General features: G+C 34.2%; 1 protein-coding gene across 1 annotated transcript in view; it reads left to right on the forward strand.

Annotated features, from left to right (window-relative positions):
• Positions 1–14,160, forward strand: part of LOC129232581 (uncharacterized) — a gene marked incomplete in the record, with an annotated part of 160,668 nt that overhangs the window by 13,565 nt on the left and 132,943 nt on the right. Inside the window, 2 exon segments of the mRNA XM_054866713.1 lie at positions 2,216–2,909; positions 9,367–9,486. Coding sequence (XP_054722688.1) covers positions 2,216–2,909; positions 9,367–9,486 — 814 coding nt within the window.

Genomic DNA, 14,160 nt, shown 5'->3' on the forward strand with positions numbered 1-14,160 from the left:
AAAGAAACAAGAAATAAAAGTAAAGTTTAAATGTTTTGCTGTTCATTAGTAGTTTTACACAATTATTGCTGCATGTTTAAAGTTTCTTTTATTTTGAAAAATCATTTTTCATGGAAAAAATAATAAGTTTGTTTGCATGTAAATTCTTACCTATTGAAAGATTTTGTATGATTTATTGGAATCCAAGAAATAATTTCAAAAATTGCAGATATATATTTAATGTGTCCTTGGTAGCAAAATAATTAATTTGAAACGAATTATTTCATGTGTGTCACTAGTCATTGTTGCATAAATTGTTTTTTAGTTATAATAGAAGCTGAGAGAGCTAGTTACATTTCCCGTAATTTGAATTTTTAGAAACTTATATCCAAAGTATGGATCTGTTGGCTACAATTCAATTTTCACAAAACACTAATTTAGACATTCTTGTGAAAAACTTTTTTTTTTCTGGAAAAATTGTATCTTGTGAGTCATGGAAAGTTGCGAACAGAAGTCATGGATTTAAAAACTCGAAATGTAGCAGATACCCTGAATGTGTTTTATAATAAATCCCTTCATTCTACCTGAGCTAAATATTCTCTTTTTTTTTTTTTTTTTTTTTGCATGTGAATATTCTCTGACTAATTAGAACAATTTATTATAACTTGATTGAAACTTTGTTTAATTGACTATTTGATCTTCAGCAACTGTTAATTTAGTCAGTCCTGTTTATGAACTCGCTATGTAATCCTTTAAGAGGATACAGTTAGTTATATAAGTTTAGCCTTCATCTCGTAATTAATTCAGCAGTAGTCATGTTACAATAAAGCGCCAAAAATCTGCAAACTTAAATCTTCCTTCAATCAAAAAACTTTGCACTTTTTTTTTTAAATTTATTATTATTATTTTTTTTTCATTGATCCCCTTTTTGTTTGAATTAATGTAGAAATATCTAGCGTAATATACTTCGTTGCTTTTTTGAGAAAGACTTAATCACTATTTTATAAAACAATTGTTTCTTAACTAAGCACAATTTAGGTTTGAAAACCAATTACAACTGATCAGATGTACGGAAAATTTCATAACTAGTTTTTCAACTTTTATTATATGTTGTCATTGTATACATTATTCAGTATTTTTTGCCTTTTATAATTGAGGCAGGGAGAAGCAAAGGGATACAACTGGACATTTTCAAGTTTTGAGTAAAGCAAGTTTAAAGATAACATCCTAGGTAGGATTGCATTGAAATTTTTTCTAAATCATGCTGTATAGCAGCAACTACCAGGGCTACTAGTACCATCTCTTGCCCCAAGACAGAGGAGAGGTTCACCCACCATGTGTACTGGTTATATTCAAATTTTTGATTTGCCACTTACATCCCTTTGCTTCTCACTGCCTCAATTGTAATATTACGAGTAAAATTTTTATGCGGTATGTTTTGTTTGCATTGCCATTCTAGTTCAGTAGCTCAAATTAATGATTGTTACGTTATGGCACTGAAATCTACACAACTTCTAGTCCCAAGCTGAGCAGCTCATAGACTAATAATAAGAAAAGGCCGAGCTATGGCAACCCTTTTGCTGCTCATAAACCAAACCATGTGACTGGTGGATATCCTAGCAACAGCGGGCTTTGATCGTAGCAGACGATCAACGCCCGAGAGAGATAAAATAAATGGAATTGATGGAACACGGAAGAATGATCTGTTATGGAGTCCGATTTGTAAATTTGTTATTCTAAGTTGTAAATATTTTGTTAATATAGTGAGTTTTTCGTTTAGATCGTATTGTGCATTTTCTTTATTCAATTTCAATAACTCTCTAAGCAATAAAAGATGCAAGCGGGCAAAAAAAATCGGCAAACGGTAAGATTTTTACTTACGATTTCAATTTAAGATACCGATCAGTACATTTTTGCGTTAACACAAAACGTTTACGTCATTATGTTTAAGCCAACGCTGACGTAGCAATTCTGAATGAAATAAAAGTTACTTGAAAAAAATTATAATGAAAACACATTACGTCTTAAAATACATGCCGAGTGCCAAACTATAGATAATGTTGCCGTCTAGCAACCATGCCGCCAAAGTTTTCGCCAAGCCTCCCACCAGTCACATGATGTATCCTTGAACCATCTTTTTCATCAGCAAGTCTGGGAAAGCTCGGTCTACTCTTATTATTAGTCTATGGTGCAGCTTTTTGACACGACTAAACTGAAATGTTTTCTTCTTTGACAGTGTTCACCCAAGGCTGACAAGCAGATGGCCAAATCGTTATCCACTCAGGAAAGCAAGAAATCTCGCCAACCCGCCGGCGCCACGAAGGCGGGTCGAGCCCGCAGGAGTGGGCCACCGCTTCCCACAAACTCCACAGACAAAACTTCGCCCCCCACGGAGAGGCGGACAACCCGCAACGTGCCCCCTCCACTCCCCACCACCGCCACCCCTCCCAAAACCAGGACCCCCACCGCCGCCGAGCGGAAGGCCATCAAGACCCCTCCCTCCACCCCCACTCCCGCCACCACCAACACCGCACCCAGCAAGAAGAACTCTCTTCAACCGCCGGTTCTGTCTGCGCCACAGAACCAGGATGGGCCTCAGGCCAGCACTGCACCGGTGCTGTTGCAGGAGGCACCCACCGCCGCCACCACGAACTCTCGCTCCGGTAAGCAGCCGCGGGCTGCCCACCTGTCGGCGGCGGCGGCACCACCGCCGCCCAGGAGCCCCAAGAGGCAGTTGAAGCGTCATTCGGACCAGGGGGACGCCGACTCCAGGGCCAGCAAGAGGGTCCGACTCCAGCACCAGCCGTTCCAGTCCCCTCCTCCTCCCACCATCATCCCCGCCATCCTGAGGCAGCCGATCGTGAAGCTGCCGGAAGACAAGATAGTGGTCTTCAACAAGGGCGAGTTCCTCGCCGTCAGAAACGAAATCGGTAAGTTGTGTTTTCCTGTACTGCCCAACCACGGATCGTATGGAAAGGCAAACATCCGGTTTACACCAGGGTTGGCAAAAACCCGGGTTTTTTTAAAAAAGCCCATGGACCCAGGGTTTTTTGGGTTTTTTTAAATAAAACCCAAAAAAACCCAACTAAAGTTGGTTTTTTTATAAGAAATGTGGGTTTTTTTTTTTGTCTTTTTTTAGGGAAAATGTGGGGTACTTGTAGAATATTGGAGTGTAAGTATATGGACAAAGTGCAAAAATTGTCTTCGGATAAAAAAAGCTGGAAAACTAGTTGAAATTCAGCGTTTTCTGGAGAAAAATATAAAAGACGAAAAAACCCAAGAATGGTGAAGTTTCAGATTTTTTAATTTTCATTATTACCAACAGTTAAGGTAAAGTTACTTCTCAAGTGATAAAATCTATTGTACGTTTTTAATTACTACATTTTTTTTTTGCATTTTACTTAAATGTATTTTATTTTGTTATGTAAAACTACTGTAGAACCTCAAGTAGTTTGAATCCCTTTTTACTGAATTCCAGCTTAATCAAGATATTTCTTTGAACTGTATGTTGCATGTTTTTCTATTTCTGTGTACAGAGTAAGAAATATTAAACTTTTTCGTAAGATAATGAAAATACTGCACCTGTTCTGTTTTCTGTCGACCGTTTGAAAAATCTGTTTATTTCTAAAAAATATACCTTGTGTTTATTCGAGATTTGTGATGTGTTGGTTAGCAGAAAATAATTCACATGAAAGCCTTTTAACTAAATTAGTTTCCTCTGTACAATCTACAAATATTGAGAAAATCAGACTGACAGGACTTGGTCAATATAATTTGAGTTATTTATTGACCAGTTAAAGAAAAAAGTTAAATACATTTATTTAAAATCTGAAGTATTTTTTTAATGCCGTTAAGAGTTAAGAAGTACTATTCAAGTTCAAAATTCATTTTTTATGTTCATTGTCTGTGGTGAAGAACAAATAAAAAAGAAGTTTAAATTGTAAAAGTATTTAAATTAATTAATTTTTTTAAAAACTCCTCAGAAAATTTAAAAAAACCCAAAAGTGGATTAAATAATGGGTTTTTTTTAAATGGGTTTTTTTCAAAAAAAACCCATTGGGTCCAATTCGGCCAACCCTGGTTTACACGCAGAAATGGAAACATCTATTAGCTTTCAGGGATGTCAGATTTTTCAGATGTATGTTAGCCTCTAAATTAAGCAGAGCCTCATTCTGTTGTATAATATATTCAGACATAATTGGTCTTGCCATTTAAACAACCCTCTATTGTCATCATAAATATCTACGTATCAATTTTCTCATTGTTTGTCTCACTGTCCGGTAGATGGCGCCATGAGTAGACATCAACTGTGTTTTTTCTGTGGGATATAAGAAGTAAGATCACAGAGGGTTTGTGTGGTATTTGGTGTGTGGCTATCTTGTAACATGGTGCTTTCTTTCCCTCATGTCCGAATGGGTGTATTATATAGAATATTCAGGTATGAAGTTAAATGTTCATCCATCCTGTTTTGCAACGTACATTGTAATTTCTTTAACTTACCAACTATTTTAGACTTTTAAACAAAAGCTTTTTATAGCAGAAGTCTCTTTCCTTGTAATGTGTAATATTCACTCTGCTTAGTGTTAGACAGTATTAGAATATGGCAGATATCTTCGCTAATGGCGTTTGATATTCTGTACATAACACATTCAAATGAGCGAAATACGTGCATAAAATTTTTATTTTCCCCCTCATTCGGATGGAGTCGCCTTAACTGGATGTTTGCCAATTCCATACAATCCGTGGTCAGACAGTAAAATGATCATCCCGGGTCGTGTTCGACTGAGCTGATGGGTTGATCGGGGTTGACTCGGGCTAGCTGGGCTTTAGAATCTGTCCGGTAGCCGACCGGTCGTATTCCATGGCTTTCTGTTTGCTTTGCTGGTTGAGCAATTTGTCGACCACAGAGTGTCACTGTATGAAGTTGGCCGAACCTGTGGCTTTTTTGGCTGGCAAAAAGTCGGAGCTTAAATTGAAGTTCTAGAAGCAGGGTTGGCTTTCTGCCGGCAGAAACTAGTTTTTGCCGTGCCAGTGGCAGAAACTGGTTATAACCGGTAAAAACCGGCAGAAACTGGCAAAAACTGTCTTTAAAAATGAATAATGTCTTTAATAACTCAAGTAATTAGTAAATGATATTTGAGTAAATTAAAAAATTAAACATTTCATCATTTAAAAAATAAAATAAAATCCAATGCTAGTGCCCTTGATTTAGTTCAGAAAGGGAACTTTTCAATTGCAGAGGCTCGTAGTATTTGGATTAGTTTAACAAAGGATAAAAAAATCATATGGGGGTGCTTAGGAAAGAGGAGTAACATACAAAATTAAACAGGCATTACTGATTGTAATTTGCTCACTTATATGCTTCCCATAAATTGTTTGTAATTGAAATTATCATGTCATGTGCTTCAAGAAGAAAGTGCCAGAATTTTACTTGCCTAGCTTTTGTACCTAATATCACAGCTTTGCGAAACAAATTGGCCCCACTTCTCAAAACTTATTTTTCCAGTCAAATTTTTATCACAACCCCAGTTACTACATGGTGGACCAGTTATACAATAGATGAAAGTTTCACGAACATTGCTTGCTTCTGTTTCAAGAATATTCTAAAATTTCTCATTTGTGCATATTAAAGTGAGAACCTGATTAGATTTTTGAAACCACCTTTTCTAAGAGGCAAATGCAGGGTCCAAACAATGTAACATTTGATTTTGAATTGTGATAATTTTGTAATAAAATTACAAGTGCATTGGTTAACAATTATTTATTTTTTCCATGCATTTTTTATTGTATATCAAGAATTTATTTTTCATTTCTTGAGTTTTTGCCAGTTTCTGCCGCAAAGTGGCAGAAAGTGGTTTTTGCCATGCCGGTTTTAACCGGTTTCTACCAGTGGTTTTAACCGCCTCGGCAGAAACTTGCCAACCCTGTCTAGAAGAGACTTTGCAGCACTCGTCTGTTTAAGTAACTACAATTTGACCAAAAGTACTTGTGATAGAGTGTGGTCCCATTGAATTTCTTCTTACGCTTACGAGCCTTGACAGTTTTTGACTTTTCTGTGGTAAACCGATGCAGCTCATGCATCCACCAATAAACGTCAGCATTTCAATGCAGCTCATGCATCCACCAATCAATGTCAATGTTTCATACTTGCCAACTCTGTTTTTAACGGGAGACTCCCGTTTTTTGCTTCCATCTCCCGATTTTCCGTTTTTTACGATTTTCTCCCGTTTTTGCACTTTTATCAGTCAATCATTAAAAAGTTTCACTCTCTTGTCAATAGATGGCGCCCTTTTCTTGTCTGCCATTGTCAGGGAATAAGAATTTTTCCAGTTAATAACTCATTTTGTTAAAATTAATTTTTTGGAAGCTTACCACTTTGCATGTTCAACGAAGCACGTGCTTTGCCGAAAATTGCTGCAGATTTCAATCCTTTTGCATCTTGAAATTATTTCAATTATTTTGAATGTTTGAAGTTATTTTAACATGTGTGTGTGCTACCCTATACCTACTTAATTTGTATTTTATTTTAATTATACATTGATTTTTCTTTTTTCGGAGTTTAGTAATTAAATTTTTGTAGCTACATTTTTGGTAGAGACTGGCGAATGTACGAAACTTTAAGCAAATTCACTCCTTGTTTTTTCCTTTTTGCAGCATATTTTTCTTGCTGCTACCAATTAGCTTACGTTTTTGAAAAATCCCCATTACACTTTAAATTTAGTATTCATGTTATTTAAAAACATAATTTAATAATTCTGTTGCGAAGATATGTCGCTGGTGAATCGCCTATATACCTCTAGGGGAATCTCCTGTTTTTCTTTCTTTGTAGGTTGGCAAGTATGATGTTTCAAAGTTTATTTATTTTTGATTGGACGTCGCCCATTTTGACCGCAAGAGGCGCCACTGGGTACCCCTGCATTTTCCAATCAATGACGAAGAAATGGAAACAGGGGTGCCTTGTAGCGCCCTCTTTGTTGCCATGGGTTTCAGAGATTGCCACGGCTTATAAGAATTAAGTGGGATCGTGGATAGAGCAACCACAATCAGAATGACCGAATACTGGCCACTGATATTGGTAACTCTGATGTGATCAACCACACAGGTTGACCGGTAGGCTATTCAAAAGGACCCCAAAGTATCGAGCAATTAGCAAAACTTATTTACTGACATATGTCATTCTTGGAAGCTCAATAACAAATGTCACTGGTGCATTTTTCAGTCCATTAAAGTGAAAACAAAATTTAAAAAAAAAACATCCTGCATTCATTTGAATTTTGATGTCTCGGATTCAAATTATGTTTTTCGGAATGACGAATGGCGATGGGACTCGACTTGTTGGATTTCTTATTTCTACAAATGAAATGGAATGGGCCATGAAATTAGCATCATATTATGACTGGTGATTAGTAGCTAGAATTAGGTGATAGAAGGCATATCCATTTTTAAAAAAATGGTGATTAGGATGTAATAAAATAGTTAATGATTTTATCGATGATATCATTGAGAAGGAATAGATGGGGAGAGTGCAACCCTGCTATCCCGATACGGCAACAGTACCATGTGACCTGGGAAGCAATTTCGAGTTGACCGTAACCGCTGACCGGAAGTTTTCATTAGCTGAAGCCGTGCATGATAACAACCTTTAACTGTAGAAGGGAAAAATTAGATTTATAGTAATAGTGCAGTATTCTAGCATTGTAAACTGTGAGGAAAAAGCCACACCAGGAGGTCCAGTAACTTTTCCCTAGCATGGTCGAATGTTTTTTACTTCTAAATAAAGAAAAAATAACATTTATATGCATTCAACGAGTACATATTCCAAAGTTGCCTATAATTTTTAAATTTTTGTACTTATTTTACCTATAAAAGTTATAAAACATTGTATATCTTGAGTGCAAATAACATTTTAGTTCAATAAAAACACGTTTTAACTTAACTAGTAATTATTTTAACGGCTCTTAAGCATTTTGTGTACATTTGCATTGTTGGCGAGTATCTTCTCGCCAAGCTCCTGTGAACAGCAGATGCGCAAGAATAAAGATTTGCTATTTTTATGCTTCAGTTTAAATACTAGTATGCCTGCGTATGAAATCATTTCAAACCATTGATTACAATACATATGAATCCAAAAATTTTCAGTCAATAACAGAATACTTGAAACTAAAAATCCGGAAAGAAGTGGGGAGAGGAAGTTTGAATGATAGGCCTGTATTAGTATCCGTTATTTATTTATTTATTATTATGCGGCAAAGGAGTTGGAGCCAGAGTTGCTCTGATTTGTAGACCCGATTTCATGATAAGCGCCGTCTCGTTGTCTGAAAAATATTTAATGCCAAAAGAGCGATTGCGTGCCAAAACGCGACAACTTCCCAGCCAAACAAGTCACCTGACCTGGGAAACATTGGGTCCCAAACTTATTTCACTGAGACATTTGCTATGGCTCCCTCCATTAGTACTCCTTCTCAATGGCTGATATCTACCAGTGCACTTTTCATAAAGATAATTAACAACTATTTTAATTTCTTATCAATCTCAAATGATGGGAATGAGTAATGTAGAAATTATGTATTTAGATGAAGTTTCGCTTTCTAATTTCATCAATGTTGAAGTTTTACCCAATGAACGTACACTGTTAAAAATTTTCCGGAAAATTTACGGTAATTGTTACTGGCATCCATGTTTCCAGTAACTATTACCATAAAAATCAAATGTTACTGTAAAATTTTACGGTTTCCTCGGTAGGCCACAGCAACCAATTGGAGCTGGGATTGCTTATTTCTCCGGTATAAATTACCGTAAAAATCAGCGATGCTGTAAGTCTGCCATTTTACAGTAAGAATTACCAGAAAATCTTCCTGAATTTTTAACAGTGTAAGTAATTTTACCCCCTTCACAATTTAATGTTTCTATGATTTTAAAGGAATATAATCCTGAAAGTAAAAGGTAGTAGTAAAAGTAAGTAGGGTAGAAAGCTTGTAACAACTGCAAGAGATGAGTGCAAGCTAAAGCAAATCATCATAAATTCATGCTTTAAAATTTAATCAGAATTCAGTGAATATAACTTGCAGCTGTTTCTTTCCTTTAGTCGAGACAGCATTTGCTTTTGTATAATTACGTATTTTAAAGCCGATTTTAACTATTTGAAACAAAAATGAAATTCAACATTTCAAGGTTGATCTCAAAACATTTGGGTTTTTTCATGACTGTTCAAAACTAAAACTATGTTTAAAATATTTTTTTGACTGCTTGGTTGTTTAATATGTAAATTTTGCTTTCTGTCTTTTCATTATATCCAAAAGTTTCTCATTTTTGTATAAAACGATACTACTGATGCTTATGTATATTTTGTTGATGACTGAGCAATTCTTTTTTTTTTACTATTTTTAGGAAGTTTCTTTGTATGTAGGACTGCACAAAATGTATACAAAAGCAGCAAGAGGTTTAAAATACAGTGGATGAGTGATAAAGAACCTGACATATATATTCCAGATTTTTATGATCAGACAGGTAAAACCTTTTTCAAGCCTTATAATAGCTTGAGCCTTATTTGTTTAGCTCTCAGAAATTTATAAAGAAAAATATATATATTATGTTTTCTTTCTAAATTTGATCTATTATCTGGAACTCCCATTTGTTTTTGTGCTAATCAAATTGTAAGAAAGTATGATGCATATAAAACTAAATACTCATTGTAAACATAAATTGAATTAAAACTGAATGTGTTCTTTGGTAAAGTAATGTAAATGAACCAATCAATGTGTAGTTTTTCCAAAAATTCTTATATATATTATCTACTTTCTTTGAAACACCTGGATTTTATAGCCACCTTATCCCCCTTGACATACCTTCAAGTTTTTAAGATGCTTTTGTGCCCTAAACCCCCCCCCCCCCTAAAAGAAGATGCCCTAAAACACTTATATTTGTTAATTGTAGGAAGTTTCCTGGAAGTAATGTCCTGCTCTTACTTTGTTGCACCTGCTCTTTGAAAAAGGATATCATTACTGATGGGTGCCACTTTTCAGTACTGAAAACAGAATAGTAGGGTCTGGTGGGGGAAAGTGGTCAATGGAGTAAAGTGGTCATTCGTGAAATAAATGGCTATAACTTGGAAATAAATGTTTGAATTAATGTAAAAATTTTATTATAGAGTAGGGCAGTTAGAAATTCCATTTTGAATACAAAATTTTGCAACTGGCAAAATTTTATTTGGTGAAAAAAAAATATTTTGTGTGAATATGAAAAGATTTAAAATCTAAACACCTCTTTTAACTTCCTTGGGAAATTTTGTTTGTTAGAATTATGAACAGATTGACTCGATAGGAAGCTTCCTACATGTCTCAAGAACTCTTACTCATTAGCAGTTAGCTGAATCTCTTTTAGATAATTTTTTAGAACAACTTAAGTAAGATGTGGTAAAGTGGTCATAATACTAGGCTTAACAAATATTGTTCATCTAATGGCACTTAATCGTTAAGTATAAGGAAGATATAAATTAAAATAGTAATTTCACTTAATATGTATTGTTTTTACACTAAACGGGGTTAAATTTACGAGTATATGCATGTGCTCGTGTAGGGACGTATATAGACGTATTCACATAAATGCACCAATAAATACGTATATGAGTATCTGCAAGTATTTTTAATCTATACAGATATACATTCGACTATACACGTGCATACTCGCTTATACTCGTATATGTATAAACATTTATATACTCGGGTAGACACGAATATACGCGTACGTACTCAAGTATACACTTACATACAAGTATATGATATACAAGTAAACAGGGTGAGTTTAAACATTTAGGCAAATTATTAAAATGTGTTAGAGGGGAGGATAAGAAGAAAGAATCATAAGGAACGTATGGTCGCAAACACAATGCTGACGCGCTACATGCATGCAAAGCCAGAAACTAATGGATGCAAAACAGATCACAAATTTATATATCACACACACAAAGAAAATTTAACACAACATTGTAGGTCTCAAGAAAGTTTTAAAGCGATTGATGAAATTTGCGGCCTGCTACTGTAATACATGTGCGTCGCAATCACAAAGCACTCTCTTGCAATAACGAGACTTTGGAAAAAGTTTCATCTGTCGCTGCGCCTTTGTTGCGATGCTTGTATTAGAGCTAGTACAGGATGTAACTTTTACCAACTGCTCTAAATATTTCTTAAAAACTAAAATGTTGGTTAAAATCATCTTTGTGTAACAAAATTGCGATTTGTTTGCATCCATCAGTTTCTGGCTTTGTGTGCATGTAGCGCTTCAGCGAACGTAAGTTTCTTATAACTCTTTGCTTCTTATCCTCCTCTTTCACACTCCTTAGATTTTTGCTCAAGAGCTTTTGCTCATTCTGCAGGCACACATGAACTGGTGTACACACGTAAATGTACTTATATACGTCTATACGGGACATAATCGTGTTTGCACGTACATACGTATATACTCGTTCTTCACAATATATATATATGTGAGTAGACACGTACCAGACACGCACTAGATGTATCCACGAATTAACTCGTGTATACCCGTATATGTGTGTATATACACTTATATATGCGTGTATACGTCCACTGTACACGTGTGGGAACGTGTACAGTGGAATTTACCTCTTTGGAAATAAATTTTTTGGGCGTGGGCCTTTCTGCTTTTTCTTTTATCGCCCGGATTTTAGTCCAGCCCTTTTACCTAAGAAATAAAATAATACATACTGACACATTCTTATTCAATCATATGCTATCTACTGTTAATTAAAAGATTTAATTACAGTGAATATACAACTATTTGAAAAGTGCAGGAAAAGCTTTATTCCCTGTTGACGAATTTTTCGTATAGTTATATAGCAAGAAAATCAGAGTTCTTTTTTACGAAAAAAAAGAATCTAAAATCTCAAATAGAATGTAACGAAGCAAAAAGTTAAAAAACCTGTGTTTTATTGATGCTGGTTCAGAATAAAAGCAACAGATAACATAAATTGTACTCTCAAAAAAGGAATCATTTTAAAAAATCGTGAAAACTTAACTTTTTCCTACAGAAATATCTTTGCTCATTCTGGATCGTAAGTGTGATTATAAAATTTTCTCTGTGTAAAGATTTTTTTCCAAAAAAAAACCTGCATCTGATTTCCCCCAAAAAAGAGGTGGGATAGAACCATACTTGTGTATAGATGGTTAATTTTTTCTAGTTTCTTTTTTAAATGCGTTTTAATGGATATTTGATGCCCTGATGTACTATGGTTGAGTTAATAACTGGTTTCAAGTGCAGGGTTTTTTCAGCATTTAAAGTTTTTTTGACACATATTTTTCAAGATGCGACAATTACACCGATTCAGCGTTTCCACCTTAAGGGGAGGGTGGATGTTGAAAATGAAAAAAATTATTTTTTAAGTGACATACTTAAAATTTTGTACCCTGATGTATTTCTAAATGAATAAAGACATCTCACTTTTTTTTTTCAAAAATATCAAAAATTTTAAATATTTATTAAATTTTAAACTTTTTTAAACCAAATCTAAAATTTGCTCCCTGCGTCGCAAAATTTAATTAAATTTCATTTTTCTTTTTTTAAACCATAGTTTACATCTAATAAAACAAAAGTTGCTTCTTCAACATAAATTTTTAACAATAGTTTGTTCATAAAAAATTTTACATCAAATTTTACTTGATTTTTTACGGAAAATATTGACTTTTCGTAGTAAATGACCCTGAGAACTCATAATATAATGCAGATAGAGCCTTTAATGTAAGCAAGATTTGTTCCTTACATTTTTGATCTCATTAGAGCCAAATTGCAAAAATATTGAAAAAAAAGTTTTGCGCATGGAACATTTTGAAAATTGCGCGTTGTGCGAAATCTATTTTGTGAGAAAACGACAATTTATTACTTTATGGTGCATGGGTAATACAAATTCAAGTCAAAACTGCAAATATCTTGACACATTACTTACCTTGAGAAAATGTGGTTCCATAAAAATGCATTTTACATTTTTTAAAAAAAAATTGTATTTTCAACCAATGAAATTTAGCAGTATAGGTTTCGAAAAGAAAAAAAGCTTTTGTTGTTTTTTCATCGGAGACCCTTGTAAATGGCTCTGAGAACTCATAATATAATACATATAGAACCTTTAATATAAGCAAGATTTGTTTCTAACATTATTGATCTCATTTGAGCCAAATTGCAAGAATATTGAATAAATAACTTTGCGCAGGGAACATTTAGAAAATCAAGCGTCGTGTAAAATCTACATTGTGAGAAAACGACAATTTATTACTTTACAGTGCATGTATAATATAAATTCAAGTTAAAGATTCCAAATATTTGCACACATTACTTACCTTGAGTAAATGTGGTTCCATAAAAATATATTTTTTATTAAAAAGAGAAAAATTGTTGTTTCATCCTAAAAAACATTGCACAGCGTATTCATCGGAGACCCAAATGGTAGAAAAATACTATTATAATTGCATATATTCATGCATTATATTTTAAAAGTAACAATAAAATGTACGAGTTTTTGTTTTCAATGACTTTTGTATTAGAATTCAAATTTAAGTTAGGCATGTATGTGATATTTATTTACAGTTTACACAAATGTTCTAGTATAAACAGGCCCGTTGTACACAAAAGTAGTTTTATTCATAATCAAATCAAGTATTGCAGCTTACAAAGCATATGTCAGGCAATTAAAACTTATACCAGATGTAAATGATTTCAATTATACAGCTATTCACAATGAAACTTAAATGAAGCACTTCATCTTACACACTTGAAATAATGTAAGTACTTGGGACAGAAATTGTCGTTAGAGTAGAACAAAATATTTGAGGGAGTAGATGGACAAAGCGAAATTAAATTCAGGTTTGAGAGCTTTTACTATATTATTATACAAGATGTTTACATTTCGCATGTAAGGGTCATAACCAATGTAATTTAAGGCATGGGTGCAACTTTTTTGGTTTCTTATTTTTTAGCACAAATTAAAACGCACCAGCTGAATAAGTGACACCTTCTTTTTTTTTCAACTGGTTGTTGGCACAAACTTTGGCATATTTTTTAAAATTACGCTTCTGTTTACTTTCTGCAGTTGAACGCAGTTTTTTTGTGTTTCACGCCTTTTGTCCTTTTGATGAGCAATAACCAGAGATGCATCTGCCAAATTACAGTCAGATG

The sequence above is a fragment of the Uloborus diversus genome, unplaced genomic scaffold (assembly GCF_026930045.1).
Source record: "Uloborus diversus isolate 005 unplaced genomic scaffold, Udiv.v.3.1 scaffold_13, whole genome shotgun sequence".
Lineage (NCBI taxonomy): Eukaryota > Metazoa > Arthropoda > Arachnida > Araneae > Uloboridae > Uloborus > Uloborus diversus.